This window comes from Pyrus communis, chromosome 9, assembly GCF_041283825.1.
Source record: "Pyrus communis isolate YQ-2024b chromosome 9, ASM4128382v1, whole genome shotgun sequence".
Taxonomy (NCBI): Eukaryota; Viridiplantae; Streptophyta; class Magnoliopsida; order Rosales; family Rosaceae; genus Pyrus; species Pyrus communis.
This window is the reverse complement of record NC_142573.1, coordinates 28134985-28153865: the sequence shown is the minus strand read 5'-3', so window position 1 is coordinate 28153865 and position 18881 is coordinate 28134985. Positions and strand designations below refer to the sequence as shown.

Below are 18881 nucleotides of genomic sequence, written 5' to 3'. Positions count from 1 at the left end.
CTTGGATGCAATTGCAACCTCATACAACATTTTAAAAACATTTCAATCTCATACATTTACTATCATTTTATTTCAATATCATACACCCGTTACAAAAATCCGTTAATCTCAACCATTAAGTGATGATGTGGCACATATAATGTCCACATTTATGCTGATATGGGTACCAAAGCTGATCATGATCGTCGAGCAAAAACCCCCAAATTTATTCATTTGTTAATTTAAAACCAAAAAAAAAATTACAAAATTTAAGTATTGCACAGAAAACCTATCCTAAAACATCAGGAAAACACAAACGACATTTAAATTAGGGAAAATTTGAGATTTTAACGATTTGGGTATTAAGATGAAGGAAATATAAAGAGAAGGGAGGGAAACACCTGGAGCGCAGAGGGTTTGCGATTGTAGGCTTCTGGCTTTGCTTGTTTGCCACAATGCTATTTTTGGTGGGCACGAGTTAGATGGTGGTGGCGGCGGCGGCCACGAGGCAGTTGTGGATGTGGTTGTGGTTGTGCTGGTCGTGGTTTAGGATATTTTGGGATATTTTAGGAAGATTTGAAATGTTAGGGTGTTTTAGGAAATTTCAGAATTTGTGGGCAATTTTAGAAATTATTTGAAATTTTAGAATCATGGGAAACTTTTGAAATGAATTAGAAATTATGTGGAATTTTAGAAATTTTAGGAAATATTTGAATTGTTAGCCAATTTTAGAAATTGTTTGAAATTTTAGCAAATTTTAGAAATTATGTGTTTTTCACATATGTTATCTTGTTTGACCACGAGTGGCCTCTGTTTTGCTTCCACCTTTGCTTAGAGTGAGTGCTCGACCTCCAGTTCAACTCTGGCGACCAACGGGACCCAAGCAGCCAAAACCCAGTTGGCCGCCAGCGCGATTACGTCTGCACCGTTGATCAAGGCCGTCTAATCTGCAAGGCGAATCTATAGCCACAGTCACCACTAGCCTGTGTCAACATCTGCCTCTATCTTATCTCACCTATCTCAGGGCAGCATAAAAGCCGAATAGGCGACCGTGGAGGAGGTAGAGGAAGGAAACCTCCCAACCGACTCAAGGACTAAAAAAATGGGGAATTGGTCGGGGCTTGAAGACCAACCGAATCACTCGGATGACGCAGCAGATGATCCTAATTGCATACCTCGCCAGCCATCGCCGAGTGAGTGCCAGAATCAACAGTTTGTTGACCTACGATTGTGGTGCCCTCATCCGCACCAAATGGCCCATGGGCGCCAATTCATAGATTACACACACAGACCTCGTTCGTGCCGAGATGGACTACCAGCTTTTGGTATGCATACAAATACTTGCTTACTTTAATAATATTTTTTTTCTCAATTTATTTTATGTGGTTTTAAACTAACTATTTGATTTTTTTTATTTTTTTTATTTTTTTTTATTTTAATTTCAGTCCAACTTCGGGTGGAACCAACTGGACAAAGCTATCGTCGATTACATAGATTAGGTGTGGAGCAGCCCATATAAGGAGTGAAAGTATGAGCTACACAAGTACTACGACAGTTTTCCAGACTCCTGAGGCAACTCTTGCAAAACCACCACGAGAGTTTGTAGAGAAGGAGGCCGAGTGGGAGTGGTTCTGCATTTATTTTCTCCGTGAAAAGTATCAAATAATCAAATTTTATTATATTTTAATTTGGGAATTGTTATTAGCATTCCAAAAATCTCATTCTACACTTCAAACTTTCTATATTAGGAAAGAAAAATATACTTTGTGAGGAGCGTAGAATGAGATTTTTAGAGTGCCAATAACAATTCCTTTTAATTTTTGTTCAATTATTATATATTTTAGTCAAGTTAAATTAATATTTATTTAATGGACAGAAAAATTGACGGCAAATAAAGATAACCGAGAGAATAATTTGTACCTTCACCAATCCGGTTCTCAACCCCTATCTTACCAAATCGAGGAACGGTGGGCGGTTTTGGGGGCGGGGGGGGGGGGACGCACACTAATTATGGCATGAGGTTGTGAACGAAATTTATGTAATCGTTCATTTATATTTTTTTAATTACAAATTTCATTACAATAAATAAGGTTTAAATTATAATTGATAATTCTACTTTGTTTCCCTTGTTTTTTTTTGGTAGGCTTTTATGACGTAGAAGAAGGATGAGTACCTCGCCAACATCTCTCTGCAGCAACTGGACGTGCCTATGGAGCAGCTGACACCTCCAGCGCCAACTTCTCTAGTTGCTGATGAACAAAGTTGGCCAAAAGAAGGGCAAGGAAGTTCACGACCTATGAGTGTGTCGGGTTCGGGAAGTCGGGTCTTCTTCTTCTTCACCCAGCTCTACTCCATCGACTGAGATTGATTCCAAACTTTACCAGGTAGAGATGGAGCTTGTGCGCGAAATGGAATTCGTGCACATGTATGTCAATGCCTTAGTTAGTCCTTGTTAGCTTCTGGCATTAGAATTCTCGAGCCCCTAGCCAAGCTTTTGCAGCCATTTCCCAAGCCATTCCAGGATCCCCCAAGAGCCATCCCATGAGCCGCTCGAGCAATCACAACACCCCCAACACAGTAGTTTATATTTTTTATTTAGTTTTTGGTAATATAATTGTACGAACAAATTTTTTTGGGTTGTAAATAATATTTTTCCAATTTTGTAATAATAATTGTTTTTCAAATTTTAGAATTAAAAAAAATTATTTATTATAACAAGAGTTTATAAAAAAAATTTAATTACAAAAAAGTTAGCATGAGGGACCCCTCGTTGCACAAAATGTTTGCCTGTACAGTTTACCTGATGACTGTGCCATTAGGTCAAGCATGTGAGTGCCTCGAAAGCAACAACTCAAGCCATTTGGATGAGATTCATACTCAAGTCTTTGGAGAATTGCAAGTGGATGCCACACCTCTTTTGTGTGACAACACATGAGCAATTTCCATGACCAAGAACCCAGTATTTCATCAGAAGGCTAAGCACATCAAGAAGAGATATCATTTTATCAGGAAAGCATTACAAGAGAATATCATCAAACTATACTGCTTCAAAACAGAAGAGTAAATTGTAGATATTTCACTAAGGCACTTCCAAAAAACAGAGTCGCTTATCAAAGGGGTTTGCTCAGGGTGACAACTAAAACCAAGTTAGAAGGAGTGTTGGAACCTAAATTGATTCTGGTTTTTGGAATTGAAGGCTCACGAAATGGTTTGAAGCAGAAGCAAGTGAAGTTGCAAGCTCGGGAAGAAGAAGTTCCTTTAAGGCATAACTAACTAATTTTCTGTTTGAAAGTTTTTAGCTTTGTAATCAAGTATCAAGTGTACAATCTAGATTAAATCACTTAAAACCTCAATGAAAGGGTAGAATTTGATCTAGAAAATGGTTAGGTGAAAAACATAATACTAGTTCGTCATCTAGCTCAATTAAAGATACGATTGTGAGTTGGTAATATACCAAAACCCTACAATCCATCTCATATATAAACGAATTATATGGTTGCTGCATTTTTGCACAGCCTTGTATCCGACGCACTCTGAATATACCTTCATTATTTTTGTTCATTCCTCACACACACCAAAATCAAATCAAACACTGAAAGCCCAATAGAAAACAACAGACATTACGATATTTGGCTGTACTTGTTATACATATATTCAAATAAATCCACATGCAACTAGACACAAATTAATGGGAAAATGCTTAAAATCCCAGAGCAAAAATTCCCGATCCATACGCTCAACCTCCAATATTTTCAACTACAATTTTGACCTAGCATGTTAGCGGCTAGCCATACATATATATACGCACCTTAATTATGAATAGACAAGCCCTTTAAGGGAAGGGATCTCTATTTTATTTGAGTGGGGATTAGTTTTAGGACCCACTCCACATTGAACTTCAACAATCCAAACTTTCTATTTTGTAAGTCTCGGTTTATAGATCATCCTTACAAAAATTCAATTCAATCTAAAATTATTTGCCTATTTAATTATCACTATAAAATTTCAATGTTTTTCTGAGAACATGTTTGTCAATTTCTTTAAACTCAATCAGATGCCTCCAATAATTCCAATTTGGCTAATATTTTGTAAAAATGATCTATGAGGTGCAACTTAAAAAAAATAGACGGTTCGGATCGTTAAAATTTGATGTGGTGTGGACCCCACAAGTAATTCCCATTTTTATAAAAAAAAAATAGAAATTCCTTCCGCCTCATATGAGTACATATATAGACTTTTATCTACCTAGTAATCAATTTTTGTAAGATGTAAAATCATATATTCTATTTTACAAGATTGTCCAAGCATGGACATGGAATTTGATCGTTGCACTTGCACATGTGGTTATTAATCTTGAAAAGGTCTAGACGTGAATCTCCCAATCGTGTAGTGTACGCAGCTTTCTTGTACTCACCCCATGTGAAGGGCTTGTAGAGGCTGGGCTTCTCCGGCGACACCATCTCCGGCAGAGGAGACATCCATGCATTGAGTGGTGGTGCCCCAAAGTACACCATCGACATCCTTGGCTTCACCACTGAGTTTGCCAGTGCCCTATGTCTCACGCTCACTAACCTCCCATTCGTTAAAGCCTGCAAATAAATAAAAAATGAAATTATATTTAATGCGTTCCAAAAAAAATGTCATATGAACTACATATTAACAAAACTCTCTTTGTCAACCATAAGAGATTGAAAAGACAAGTAATCTTCTATCACAAAATAAAATCAAGGATAGTAAAGTAATTTTGCACAACCTAAATTTACACTTTTTTTAAGCCTCACCCACAAATAATGCCAACATATCTTTTTTTTTTTTAACAATCGATATTATTTATCTACACTAAGGAAAATGAGTGGGATTAGCCTCACAATGGGCTAGCAATAATGTGGTTCAAATTCGTCTTTAGCGAGAACCGAACTTAAGACCTCTCACTTACTAGTGAAGAGGAATATCACTAGACTATAATAAGTGGCATATCTGATTTAAAAAATAAAAAATAAAAGTCTCTCTCCCTACCCTACTTTTGAGGCCTCTCTCTCCTCTCTCCCTCCCCCCCCCCCCCCCCCCCCGCCCTTTTTAAAACAAAATAAAAATGTTCACACACAAAGTGTGTAGGCATATGTTGGTTAAAATTAGAAGAAAACATGGTGGGAGTTTAACTACCTACTTTGTAGGTATGTTGAACTTTCTTTTTTTTAATATTTTTTTTTATTTGTGAAATTAGCATTTTACTATTTGGATCATTTTAATTCAATTAGTCTGTTCTAAGAAATGAATTTACTGTTGGCAACACCAAAATAAAGAACTTGGATCATAGAAGAGATTATGTTGTAACCGAAAGATACTATTGTCACTCAGCTTGCCACATGCAGGGAGATCACTTCCACATATTTTTCCCAAAATGTAACTTTGAAATTACTTGCCGGACAAGGAAACAGGTCGTTGAGATTTACAATTGATTGGCTTTTTCCTCTTGTTATGTAGAGTACCCCCAACTTGATTGGTTCTAGAGTGAGAAAAGAGGGAGAGAGACAGAGGGGTTTTACTTTTATTTTAATTTTGATAAACAAATATAACTTATCAAATCATATAACTAGTTCAAACTTTTCTAGTGATAAAAAATTTATAATACTTCGTAAATTTACGGTTGATCCAAAATGAATGATGATGTTACTGACCTGTAAGGCATCACCAACCATTACAAAGAATTGATTGGGGTCGGGAGCGACGGGAACCCACAAGCCATCACGTAGAAAAATCTGAAGGCCCCCCACGTTGTTGGATCTAAAGATTGTCAAGATTTGAGGGTCAGAATGCTCTCCAAATCCAATCTTATTATAATTATTATTGTTGTTGTTGTTGTTGTTAGTGAAAGGATGCTGTTTAGTTGCTGTGTCCCAGTCCTTGACCGGAGGATAGTGATTAATCCTAAGAATTGAGTCGCTCTGGACGTCTCTGATGAACCTGCTGAACACAGACTTGTCTGAAACCCATAGTCCCTCGGCCACCAGATCAAGAATCTCACATGCCAATTCTTTAACTGCTTCTATGTAATCATTCACTGCACAGCTGGATTAATTGAAAGAATATTGATCATGTTAGTTAGATAGTCAATGAATAACCACCACTAAATAGTAAATAGTTATCGTGTGAGTGAGTGACTGTTAGATCATTATAGTATAAAAGCAATATTCACCGATTGATCACTTCAGGAAATATGACAATTATTTGGCGACTGTTACTCTTTGAGCTATGAGTGACTGTCCATGCATTGTAGAATTTACTTATTCACTCGCTCATGTATATTATATACTAGCATATAACCCAAAATTAAAGTAAGCGTTTGGTAAGAAAAATCATCTCAATGCATGTCCAAATTTAGTATAGGAAAAAAGGATGCTTATGCAACTCAACTTTTCTTTGACTCTCTCCATTTACTAGTTATTGTTTGGTACTATATATCCATTTGTACCAACACAATTCATCCTCATAAAACTTGTTAACTAATCCTGGTGGTATTAAGTTAACAATTATCTTTTATCTATTTTTAATTTGTTGACCTACACTTCTAGCTATATATATTCATGATTACGGTTGTTAATTGGCTCACTTTTTCAAACAAATAACGATCTGGCCCTAGCTGCCGCCAAAAGTGGGAGTCCCACAATTGAAAATGTAGCCCAATGCCAAGCCTGCTTATGTGTGTGTATCTCTGTGTATATATATAGAAAATTGTTATTAGTACTCTAAAATTCTTATTCTATACTTTAAACTTTCTATATTTAGAAAGAAAAATACATTTATGAGGAGTGTAGAATGAGATTTTTAGAATGCTAATAACAATTCCCTATATTATTAACACTCTAAAATTCTTATTCTATACTTTAAACTTTCTATAATTAGAAAGAAAAATATATTTGTGAGGAGTGTAGAATAAGATTTTTGGAACGCTAATAACAGTTCTCTATATATAAGGGAAGGGATCTCCATTTTTTTTTTAAAATAGGGACATTCTCTTAACTGTTAGATTTGACTTTAATGAAATCATGTGGTTGACATTATGTGGCCTGTGATTTAATCTCAGTCATATAATTTAATTAAAGTCAAATCTAATGGTCAAGATGGTGTTCTTATTTTTTTTTTGAAAAATGAGATTCCTTTCTCTTAAAAAGCCTGTGTGTGTGTGTAAAGTGTCCTTCTCTTTGTACTCAATGGAACTCGATGCCTGGTTTAATGTGGTTTCATTTTACTCATATGATCCATACCAATAAATTAAAATCAGTTCATGCAAGAATGAATATATACATATATATATATATATATATATATATATATATATATATATATAAGGTCGATCCAAGCAGTCATGTCAAACTCCAAGCAGTCATGTCAAACTTACATCAGTACATCACGTGCCCGATTCGTAGATCAGCAAGCATTCAGTACTATTTGGTGACCCCACTCCCAAAAATGTATGGAGAAGAGAAGTACTACTGATAGAAAATGTTACAGAAATGACAATAAAATGATGATATATTTAAGATCATGTAATTGAGGTAAAACTTTCCAACTGCCCAAGTCCGCTCCGGAAGGATTAACATTAAATTATTGACAAAAAAGCATAATGCCAATGCCATACATATTGCAAACACTGGCTGACAGTTATAAAGCTAAGCTCCTTATCTGCCTCTTTGCTACTTTTAGATGGGTTTTATTTGAAACAAGAAAACCTGGAGACCACCGACCCAATTGCTTTCCATCCTAAAATCTCATCATGTAGTATTAGCCTCAATCAATTTTCTTACGGTAATTAACCCTGGATATTCATTGTTAAATCTTAAAGCTATTAGGAGAAGATACTCAATCATTGTATACTTTATGCAGGAACCACGGCAGTTGGAATCAATGATTGTATAGTTAGTCAAAACTTAATCTATCATATTTTCAATAATCTAAATGGGAATTATTGATATCATTGATTCACAATTAATGTAGCAATATAAACATTATATTTTGGGGCTTGTTTATCATAAAAGAGTTCCCTCCAACCAATTCGAAAGTTTATTAATTTTTATGACTTAGGCATGTCCGTGATGAAACAAAAACTCTCGCACTAATTCACTAAGATTCTAATATAATAACAATAAATTATTATTCTAACAACTAACAAGGTAAGCATTGTATTAAAAATGTATTAGTTAATTACTTATAAAATACATCGTTTGCTATTTTAATCCTTTCTTTTTCCAACAAGGAAACATGTCGTTTTCTAGATACTAAGGATTAACACCAAACAATCTTTTCCACCTTACATCCGTAAAGCAATCCTCTTTCTATGACAAGTTTCATGAATTCAGAGTTATATACATTTGACAACATCTTACTACAATGACATAAAACAATTCAAACCAAAGAAATAAATTCAAACACGCCATAAACTTATTACCATGAACAACGAAGCTTCTATGAAGAAACAGAAGCCATATCCCTTCTTATTCCCTTAATTATATGATTACTTCTCGGACATATATAATGTCTACGAAATATGTAGCATGCATACTCTATAATTAGAAAATCATGAACGCAATATATTACCTGAATTTCGTAGGGTCGTTGGAAATATCATTGGATCTCTCAGAAATGGACTGACAATTGGTTTGAAGAAGAAGGTACTCAAGCTCTCCAGTGTCGCCTTTGCAGCCAATGTTTTTGCAGCCATAGCCAAAAGGACAAGCCGGGCCAGCTTGTTGCTTCTCCATTGTTGGCTTGGCAAAAAAATCAGACCCTTGTGTTTCCATTGTCTCAATGACCTCTTTTGGGATACCATGGTTGACCACCTTAAAGAAACCATATTCTTCACAGGCTTCAACAATTTGTTCTGATAGCTTTGACCTATTGTAATTTGATAGATCGATTGTGGGAATTCCTATTGCCATGGTTTTCTTGCTTCTTATTGTTGAAGGAGATGATACCACCATTCTTGTTTCTCTTTGTGGGATTGAAGGAATATTAATAATCTGAGAAAAAAGGAGTAAGATCCAGGATAAGAAGGGGAATTCGACTTTGAACGTTGTACTTTGGAGGTGCGATCAAGGTTGAGCTGGTGCTCCTATATATATATAAGAAGAAAAGAAGAGAGGAAGAGAGAGAGAGAGAGAGAGAGAGAGAAAGAGAGGGAGTCAATTATTAGTCTTTTATGTTAGGAGAGGAGAGGGGGGTTTAGCTGATGGTTAATAATCGAAACCGTGTGAATTTGTACATATGGCATGGCTGATAGGTTGATAGGTTGATAGATATGCTTAGTGTGTGAGATTGAATGACATGTCTTGTTATAATTGGTTGGGGTATAGAGTTAGTTAGAATTGTTGATAGTGGTATAAGCTATACATACCATATTGGAATGTAATTATATACATTTTGAGAAATAGAAAATACAAAGAGTGAAAATTTGTTTCTCTCTATAGTAAAAAACTTGGGTAAATTACAAAAAATTACCTCAACTATTGGTGTCACGACACTTTCATACCTCATCTTTTAAATTTGACAATGTCATACCTCATCGTACGAATTTGTGTCAATGTTATACCTTCCGTTAGTTAGACGTGAATTTCTCACTTAAATGTTGATGTAGCTTGATCCGAGACCCATTTTTTATTAAAAAAATTATTAAAAACTAAAAAAAAAATCATTTATATTTTTAAATATTAAAATAATAAAGAAAAGTTAAAAAAATTAAATTAAATTAAATTAAAAAAAATAAAAAACCAACATCAGTTCGTCCCCTTCCCCCCCCTTCTCTCTCTTCTCCCAATCTTCATCTTTTCCCCCCTTCCTGCAACTGCAACCCAGAAAAAAGAAGAGGAAAAAAAAAAAAAAAAAAAAAAGAAAAGCCAATTTGTTTTCCCCGCTTCCCACCCCCTCTTCTCCCTCCACCCACTCTCTGCACCTAAACTCCCCACCTTCGCACCCACCCTCTGTACCCAACCTCGCACCCACTACCTGCAACCCAAATAAAATAAAATAAAAAAACCCAGAAAAAAACCTAGATCCTGTTGAGGTGGAATCGAGAAACCTTCGCCAGGCCGATTTCGAAGGTTGAGAACCTGGGTGCGGAGAAAATGGGGGGGGGGGGGGAATGGGTGTGGAGGGAAGAGGGTGAGTGCGGGGGGAACGGACAAACTGGGTTTTTTTTTTTCTTCTCTCTTTTCTTGTTTTTCTTCTTCAGGTTGGGTGGGGGGGGGGGGGAGGGAGGACGAACTGGGTTTCCTTTTTTTTTTTTTTTTTTCCTTCTTCTTCTTCTTCTTCCTCCTTCGGGTTGGGTTGGGGTTTTTTTTTCTTTTTTTTCTTTTTTTTTTCTTCTTCTTCCTCCTCATTCTTTCTGGGTTGCAAGGGGTTGGGTTTGTGGCGGGGGGAGGGGGGACGAACTGGGTTTGGTTTGGGTATTTTTTTTTTTTCCTCTTCTTCTTCTTCTTCCTCTTCTTCTTCCTCCTTCTCTTCTTTCTGGGTTGCAGGAAAATGGGGAAAAGAGAGAAGGGGGAGGGATGAATGGACCTGAGGGTTTTTTTTTTTATTTTTTTTATTTTAATATTTTTATTTTAATATTTAAAAAATATTAAATGATTTTTTTTTAGTTTTAATAATATTTTTAATAAAAAAATGGGTCCCGAATCAAGCCACATCAGTATTTAACTGAGAAATAAACGGCCAAGTTAACGGAAGGTATAACATTGGCACAAATTCTAAAGATGAGGTATGACATTGTCAATTTTAAAAAATGAGGTATGAAAGTGTCGTGACACCAATAGTTGAGGTTGTTTTTTGTACTTTACCCAAAAAACTTTTTCTCTCTCTCTCTCTACATTTGCTTTCTGCAATACATCATTGTTGACCTCTGGTTCCTTTAACAACTTCCAAGGTAATAATTTCAGGTCTAAAGGAAAGGGTAAAAAGTTTTACTCTAGTCATCAGCCTTCCCAGCAATGTCAGTATGGTGCTAATATGCTTAAGAATGTTCCTTCTGTTCCATCACACCCTGGTTCAGCTTACAACCCATTACAAATTTGTCAAATTTGTGACAAGAAAGGTCATTCAGCTCTTAACTGTTTTCATAATGGTTGTCAGATTTGTCACAGAAAAGGACACACTGCAGCTACATGTTTTGACAGAAATGCTATTAGTTATCAACAATTTCCTATGGCTGGTTCTTCTTCACAGTATCTTTCTTCTTTTGGGAATTCACCTAGCTATTACTCTACTAGACATCCTCAATTTCAGCAAGCTCCACAATTTCAGCCTTCTCAACCAGTTGCTATACCAGCCAGGGCAAACTTAGCTGTTAATGCACATCAACAAAAGTTTTGGCTGCTTGATTCATGTGCCACCAACCATATGATTACTGACATCACTAATCTTCAAGCTGCAACTCCTTATCCATCCCGTGAGACAGTCATTAGTGCTAGTGGTAAAGGTTTGAGTATTGCTCATATTGACAACACTTCATTTCCTACCCAATCACATATTTTTCACCTTAATTTAGTATTACATGTCCCTCAATTGTCTCAAGATTTGTTATCTATGTATCAATTGTGTAAAGATAACACATGTCGATGTATTGTTGATGAGTATTCCATCAGTATACAGGACAAGGTCACATGGAAAGTGTTATACCAAAGACTGAGTAACAATGCTATCTACCCAATTCCAGTTCTCAAGTCTTCGCGATTAAGAAGTCCTACTCCAACTATTTTTTTGGGTCAAAAGGTGCCCTTTGAACTATGGCATTGTTGGCTAAGGCATCCTATAAATGCTATTACTACTGCAGCACTTAGGAATTCCTCCATTTCTGTTTCCTACAATAAAGACTCCACTACTTGTATCCCTTGCTTACAAGGAAAATTTTCCAAATTACCATTCCCTAGTAGTGCTTCAAAATCAATTTCTCCTTTTGAAGTCATCCACTCTGATGTATAGGGTCCTGCTCCAGTAACATCTTTAGAAGGGTTTAGGTATTATGTGTCATTTGTTGATGAATGTACAAAATATACACGGGTTTTCCCTATTATCAATAAAGCTGCAATTTTATATGTCTTTGCTCAGTTTGTTGCTTATGTTCAAACTCAATTTAGTACTCATGTCAAAATACTCCAAAGTGATGGTGGAGGTGAATATGTGGGTTTAGCTTTTAAAGCCTTTCTTAGAGATAAGGGTATTGTTCATCAAATGTCTTGTCCATACACCCCAGAACAAAATAGGTTAGCCAAGAGGAAAAACAGGCATCTGTTGGAAACTACTATTACCCTCCTTCAAAAAGCATCTCTACCTTCTCATTTTTGCTTCCATGCTTGTGCCACTGCTTCATATCTAATCAATAGGATGCTTACTTCTGTTCTTCACATGCAATCTCCATTTGACCTCCTGTTTAAATCCCCTCCTAAATTAGATCACTTGAGAGTTTTTAGGTGTGCTTGTTATCCTTCCATGAAACCATATAGGAGCAATAAATTAGATCCCAAAACTACATCATGTATTTTTTTGGGGTATGCTTTATAGTACAAGGGGTATATCTATTTTTCTCTCCAATCAAATAAACTCATTGTGTCTCAACATGTTATATTTGATGAATATAGTTTTCTTGGTTCACAATTATCCTCTTCTCTTTCCAAAAGTGCTGCTTTATTCACCTCACATGCATTTAAACCTATGGTGCATCCCAATACCTTTACACATTCCTTGGTTATTCCTCAACCACTGCCTCAAGTGTCAACATTATTGCCCTCTGGACAGTCAACTCCTATTGTTACTTAGTCCATTTCTGCATCAACAGATAACACTTGTGGCCTTGTTTCTCCCCAAACTCCATTCAGTTCCAATGCATCTACTCAGTTACAGTGTCTCAGTAATACAGATCCTAATGTTATTTCTTTTCAAGTTGATACTCTACAATTTGTGCCAGTCTCTACACTCAATACATATTCTATGCAAACTAGATCAAAATCAAGTATTGTAAAGAAGAAAGTTTTTTTAGTCACTATTGCTGATGATCATTCTTTTACAAAGCCTAAAACTTTTTCAGCCGCTTCTAAGTTTATGCACTGGCAAGATGCAATGAAAGAAGAAATGCAAGCTTTGGTTCAACAACATACTTGGTCACTTGTTCCTCTTCCCCCAAACAAAAATCTTGCAGGCTGTAAGTGGATTTACAAGATTAAAAAGAACTTTAATGGCTCTGTAGCTAGATACAAAGCTAGATTGGTTGCCAAAGGGTTTTCTCATGAGGCTGGGTTGGATTACTATGAGACTTTTAGTCCAGTTGTGAAACCTACTACTGTGAGGTTAGTCTTATCTCTAGCTGCTACAAATGGATGGAAACTTAAGCAATTGGATGTTAAAAATGCCTTTCTTCATGGTTTTATTGAAGAAGAGGTTTCTATGTCACAACCATAAGGTTTTCAGGATCCAATACATCCAGACTATGTGTGTAAGTTAGAAAGATCTCTATATGGTCTCAAACAAGCCCCTTGGGCATGGAATGAGAGGTTCACAAAGTTTTTATTTTCTTTGGGATTCAAGTCATCATATGCAGATTCTTTTCTCTTTGCCAAGTTTGTTGGTACTGAAGTGGTTGTCCTTCTTCTTTATGTTGATGACATCATACTCACAGGAAGTTGTGACAGTTTGGTTCAATATGTGATTGCTCAACTCACTCAGGAGTTTGATATGAAGGAATTAGGTCTATTACACTTCTTCCTTGGACTGCAAATTGAGTATCAGTCACAAGGGTTGTTTGTTCATCAAACCAAGTACATTAAGGAGATTATACAAAAAGCTAATGTGCTTGATTGTAAGCCATGTCATACTCCCTGTCATCATAATCAAAAGCTTTCAAATCATAGCAGCAATCCTATTGCCAATCCAAGATATTATCAAAGTCTAGTGGGTGCTCTGCAATACTTAACATTCACTCGACCTGATATAGCCTTTTCTGTTAATCAGGTTTGTCAATATACGCATTCTCCTCTTGAACAACATTTTGCTGCAGTTAAAAGGATCTTAAGATATCTCAAAGGCTCAATACACTTGGGGTTGTGTTTTACATATGGTCATAATCTTTAAGAGCCTAGACAGATGCAGATTAGGCTGGTGATCCCAATGACAGACGATCTACTACCAGCTTTGTGTTTTTCTGGGTTCAAATCCTGTTTCTTGGAGTTCCAAAAAGCAACATACTTTCAGTCGATCTTCTACAGAGGTAGGGTATCGGGCAATGGCTACTACCACAGCTGAAGTGGTATGGATTCAACAGTTACTCAAAGATTTACATGGTCCTTATGTTGATACATCGTTGCTGCATTGTGACAACATTTCAGCCATGGCTTTTGCTATGAATCATGTTCTACATTCTAAAGCTAAGCATATTGAAATTGACTGTCATTTAGTTCGAGAAAGGGTTCAAAATCGCTCTATTCAGTTACAGTTTGTAGCTTCTACTGAGCAATATGCTGATATTTTGACAAAGGGCCTATGTTCTCCACAGTTCAGTTCTTTCTGTTCCAATCTCATGCTTGGATGCTCCCCACATGGGATTGAGGGGGGATGATAGGTTGATAAATATGCTTAGTGTGTAAGATTGAATGACATGTGTCTTTTTGTAATTGGTTGGGATATAAAGTTAGTTAGAATTGTTGATATTGGTATAAGCTATAAATACCATATTTGAATGTAATTATATACATTTTGAGAAATAGAAAATACAAAGAGTGAAAATTCGTTTCTCTCTCTCCCTCTATATTTGCTTTTTGCAATACATCATTGTTGACAATAGCACCCTTGAGTCCAAAATAAGTAGATGTTTTGTTTGAACATTGTTATTAGTAATTTAAACTGGTTAAGATTTGGAGTAGGGGGTTACCTATCAGAATTTGATTTTTAATAGCTCTGAGCGGAAAGAAAGTAGGTTACAACAGTAGTTCATGAGTCAACTTTGAGAATTCTTTCTACCTGCTTTGAACGAGAAGAGAGTAAGGTTATAATAGAAGTTCAACAACCAAACTTTTACGTACAATTTGGCCCGCCTTATCTTTCAACACCTCTAAGATTTTGTTGTTTCTAGTTTTCTCTATGTTGTGAATTACTTCATTTTAAATTCTATAATATTGTATTTTCTTAAATAAAAAGATGAATAATGCTAGAGCAGTGATTGCATGTGTATATATAGTGCAATCTAAATTACCTAGTTCATTAAGGTATGGAGTGAATTATTAGTTAAATCTCAACTGCTCAAATTGGTATCTAGTACCGAATAACATTTATGTAGTACTAGAAGGAATTAGAGGAAGGGTGACTTGCTATGTCACACTATTATGATCAATTAATTGATGATCAATCTATACAAGTTATATAATATGTCACTAAACTAGTCTAAAAATATAATCTTATATAATATTATTGTAATGAATTTGTTCGGGCAAAGATTTCTCTGGAGAATGCTCCTTGGACCTCAGCACAGCTCCCCAAGGGATTGGCACTTTGGATGTGTGGTTGGGCTCTTGCTTGTTGATATGCTACAAGAATAGAACAAAGTTAGTTCTGAAATGTGCCTTTGTGAGGCCTTAGATGTAGGCCTTGAGGCTCTTGCTTGTTGATATGCTACAAGGACTTTTAGTTCATGATCTTGTATGCTCGAATGGAGGGGGTCCAGATCCTTTTAAGTCATTTGTTTGGTCCAAATTGCTCTTAATGAAAACATGTCCATTAAGCTAACCAGATCCAGATGTAAATAAGACTCTTAAAATAGAAAAACAGGTGGTAATGAATTGAATACATATAGGAGAATTCGTTAAGCAATAGATCTACAAATTTAGAAAACAAGCAAAGAGCCTTGGGCAAGATTTCACCTTGTCTAGCAAGGTTGAACCTCTTGCAGTCACTTCTCTTTGAATTTACTGGGGTTATATGCTAAAAAGGGATGGATGGTAAAAATGTTTACATGAGGGAATCATACTACACCACTAAGGGAGATAGCAGAGCTTTTATACTAGACAAGAGTTGTCTTTCTAAGGAACTATCACTAAAAGAACTGAATCTGAATTGATTTCAGCTTTTGGATGCAAATCTAGCTTGAGAGCAGAGTTTGTATGTTTGTTTATTTGATTGGTTGAGTGTCCTTATCCCTATTGTCTCTTTTTCCTTTTATAGGCAGTTTGGCCTGGCTGCTGTAACTTTTGTTCTTGCTCGAAAGCACTTGGAGGGTAGTGAGTCATCAACTTTTTACTAACAATGCCATTGGAAAGTGTTCTTTGGCTGGTAGTAGGTTAGTCTCCATCATTTTTCATTTTAATTATAGATACGTGGCTTGTATCTTGGCCGAAAAGGCTTCAATTTGCTTATGGGCTTGATGCTGGGTTTCGGGCAAATCACCTCTTCTAGTTGGCATCCTTGGGTTTTCCTTCACTAAAGCCCAATATTCAAATATTAACCCAAACAGAATTAAAGAGACTGAATGCCTTTCTAATTTCTTTTTTTTATTATTTCTTTATAAATGAGAAAAAAAAATCTAGAGTCTGGCAACTAGACCACATATCCATGTGGACCCAGACAAAAAAAAAAAAAAACCATATATATATGCATTCCATCCCTTTTGTCATACTAAAACTACCTCACTTTGGTTTCACTCTCTCTAATACCAAACCCCAATTCGGTTTTCTTACCCAAGAACCTCTCGTGAATGGGAGAGTGAGAGAGGGTGAGTGAAGGTTGACACTTATGTGTGTGCGATAAGGAATGAGGGGTTGAGGCTAGGCTGGTAGCGGTTGTTTGTCTCTCTAAGAACATCTCCAATACATAGGATAAAACTTAAAATATAAGCTTTAAAATCCTCCCAAACCATCTTCCACCATTGGGCTAAAATAAACCTTAGGGAGAAAATATATCTATGGGTTAGAATCCTTCCATGATTGAAGCCTACCTTAAATTATTCTGGACCTACCAAACTATCATATTTCAAATTTTTTTTTATTTTTTACTTATAATGTAACTACTATGGTCAAATGAGATCAAATATAATGATAAAAAATAGATTTGACAGCCCCAAGTTAAATCTAACGTCTAAAATAATTTACGAAAATTATTTAAATCAAATTTAACTTAAAACTTTATGCATACCTATGTATTTGTATGGTTTTTAATACTTATCGGAATTTAAATATTTTTAGATTAAAATGTTCATAAAAATAAATTAGGATAATCTACATAAATTTATTTTCAAAAAAGTTATGGAAAACAAAATTAGGCTAAAATCATTATATAATAATCTTGGGCTAAAATTTTAAACCAAAAGAGTTGAAGAAAAAAAACAATTTCTGTGTTATGATTTAAAATTTTTTAACTAAAATTATTATTTAATAATTTCGGGCTAAAATTGGGTTTTTCAAGAAACACTTTTCAAAAGGAGTTCGGAGCTTAAATTAAGCCATGGTTGCGCGTATATGTTTCTTTGACGATTGTTGACTTATTCAAGTTTCCACTCCCTATGAAATTTTAAAAAAAATAAAATAAGAGTGAATAGACAGAATATCTATCTTAATTTTTTTAGAGCTTTTCTTCCTCTTCTTTGTGTGAAACACGATGCCTAAGATACTAGCATGAATGGATAATATATACTTGTATTCCTCCTTTTGGGGTATGAGTTCATTTTCTTACTTGCAAATAACATTTTTCAACGTAAAAATTTTATAATATGGGAACTGTTTAATCTCTTAATCTTAATTTGAAGATCATTCCTAGAAAAAATCATGCGAATCGATGATCGTTAATCATCTAAATATATCAAATAAATCAACATAGTATGTACTAAGTAACATATTCATGATGAACTGTTCATTTGTTTGATAATTTGGATGACCAAACGAGCACCAATTCGAATGATTTTTTGTAGAGATGATTTTCAAACAAAAACTAAGAGATTGAAATATTCCAATTATCAAAATTTTACGTTGAAGATAATTGATGCATCTCGTTCTTGGTAATGATTCCCTTTTAGGTTAAATTTATCAAATCTTCATTTGTTTTAAGTTATTTCACGAGCTAACAAGTATGCCATTGGCATTAATCTTATTCTCGTTCGCCTTGTGACATAGTGTACTGAACATGTGCTTACTTTCAATTGTCTACTAGTTAGTAGTAGTTATTGCTCGACGACACATAAAAAATCTTAGATATAAAGAGTTCATGTAAAGCAATAGACTATCTCTTAACATGTGAGCTCTAATATAATATCCTTTGAACAAAAGGCATTATAGAATTAACCAATTGTAAATCGATGTGAATGTAATATACATTGTCAAGGGATCAAAGTCTTTGCACGTGCATACAGGCAAAAAGGGAAAATATTTATTTAAGTCTTCATCTATCCAAAGTGGTTTGGAACTCTCTCATGTTTATTAACTAAGTTCATCTCTAGTCATGCAGGACTATGTTTATTTAGCTCTCTAAAAATTAATATTTTAAAAAATTATTTTAAGATTAAAATTTTCCATCTCCAACTAGACAGGGTTATATTTTATTTTTCTTCATATTTTATTTACTTTCTGTGGCCAAACTTAAATTGACTTGGGGTTACATGTTACCTGCTTTGTGGCCAAACTTAGCCTCATTTGATCCTTAGCCATTTGGTTGGAGACTGATTTTGTCAAAGTGACCTATAACCCTTGGCTAGAGATGGCCTAAGTGATTGCTAAATATATGCATGTGGTTCCATCGCAAAAATAATGATGATAGAGAAAAAATTGAAAACAAGTCTAAGTTGTGGTCTGACCTTAATACTACGTATTATTGCTACGAGTGTCTTAACCACGAGATTTCATTTCCATATTTATTTACAACTACTATTTTCAATTTCAACCATT

The 18881-nt window shown here is 35.3% G+C and overlaps 1 protein-coding gene and 1 long non-coding RNA gene across 2 annotated transcripts; one reads left to right on the top strand and one right to left on the bottom strand.

The window, feature by feature from the left end:
• The first annotated feature begins 791 nt into the window (after window positions 1-791).
• On the top strand, window positions 792-1634 carry LOC148694534 (uncharacterized). Its single transcript, XR_015966397.1, has 2 exons — window positions 792-1304; window positions 1425-1634. It is a non-coding gene; the product is annotated as an uncharacterized LOC148694534 (long non-coding RNA).
• A 2490-nt stretch (window positions 1635-4124) lies between these two features.
• Window positions 4125-9064, bottom strand: LOC137738870 (gibberellin 2-beta-dioxygenase 2-like). The gene is made up of 3 exons (XM_068478342.2): window positions 8575-9064; window positions 5658-6048; window positions 4125-4568 (listed from the first exon to the last, which is right to left on the bottom strand). Exons 1-3 carry the CDS (start codon window positions 8955-8957, stop codon window positions 4263-4265), a joined length of 1080 nt encoding a protein of 359 aa, XP_068334443.2. The 5' UTR covers window positions 8958-9064; the 3' UTR covers window positions 4125-4262.
• Window positions 9065-18881: the final 9817 nt, after the last annotated feature.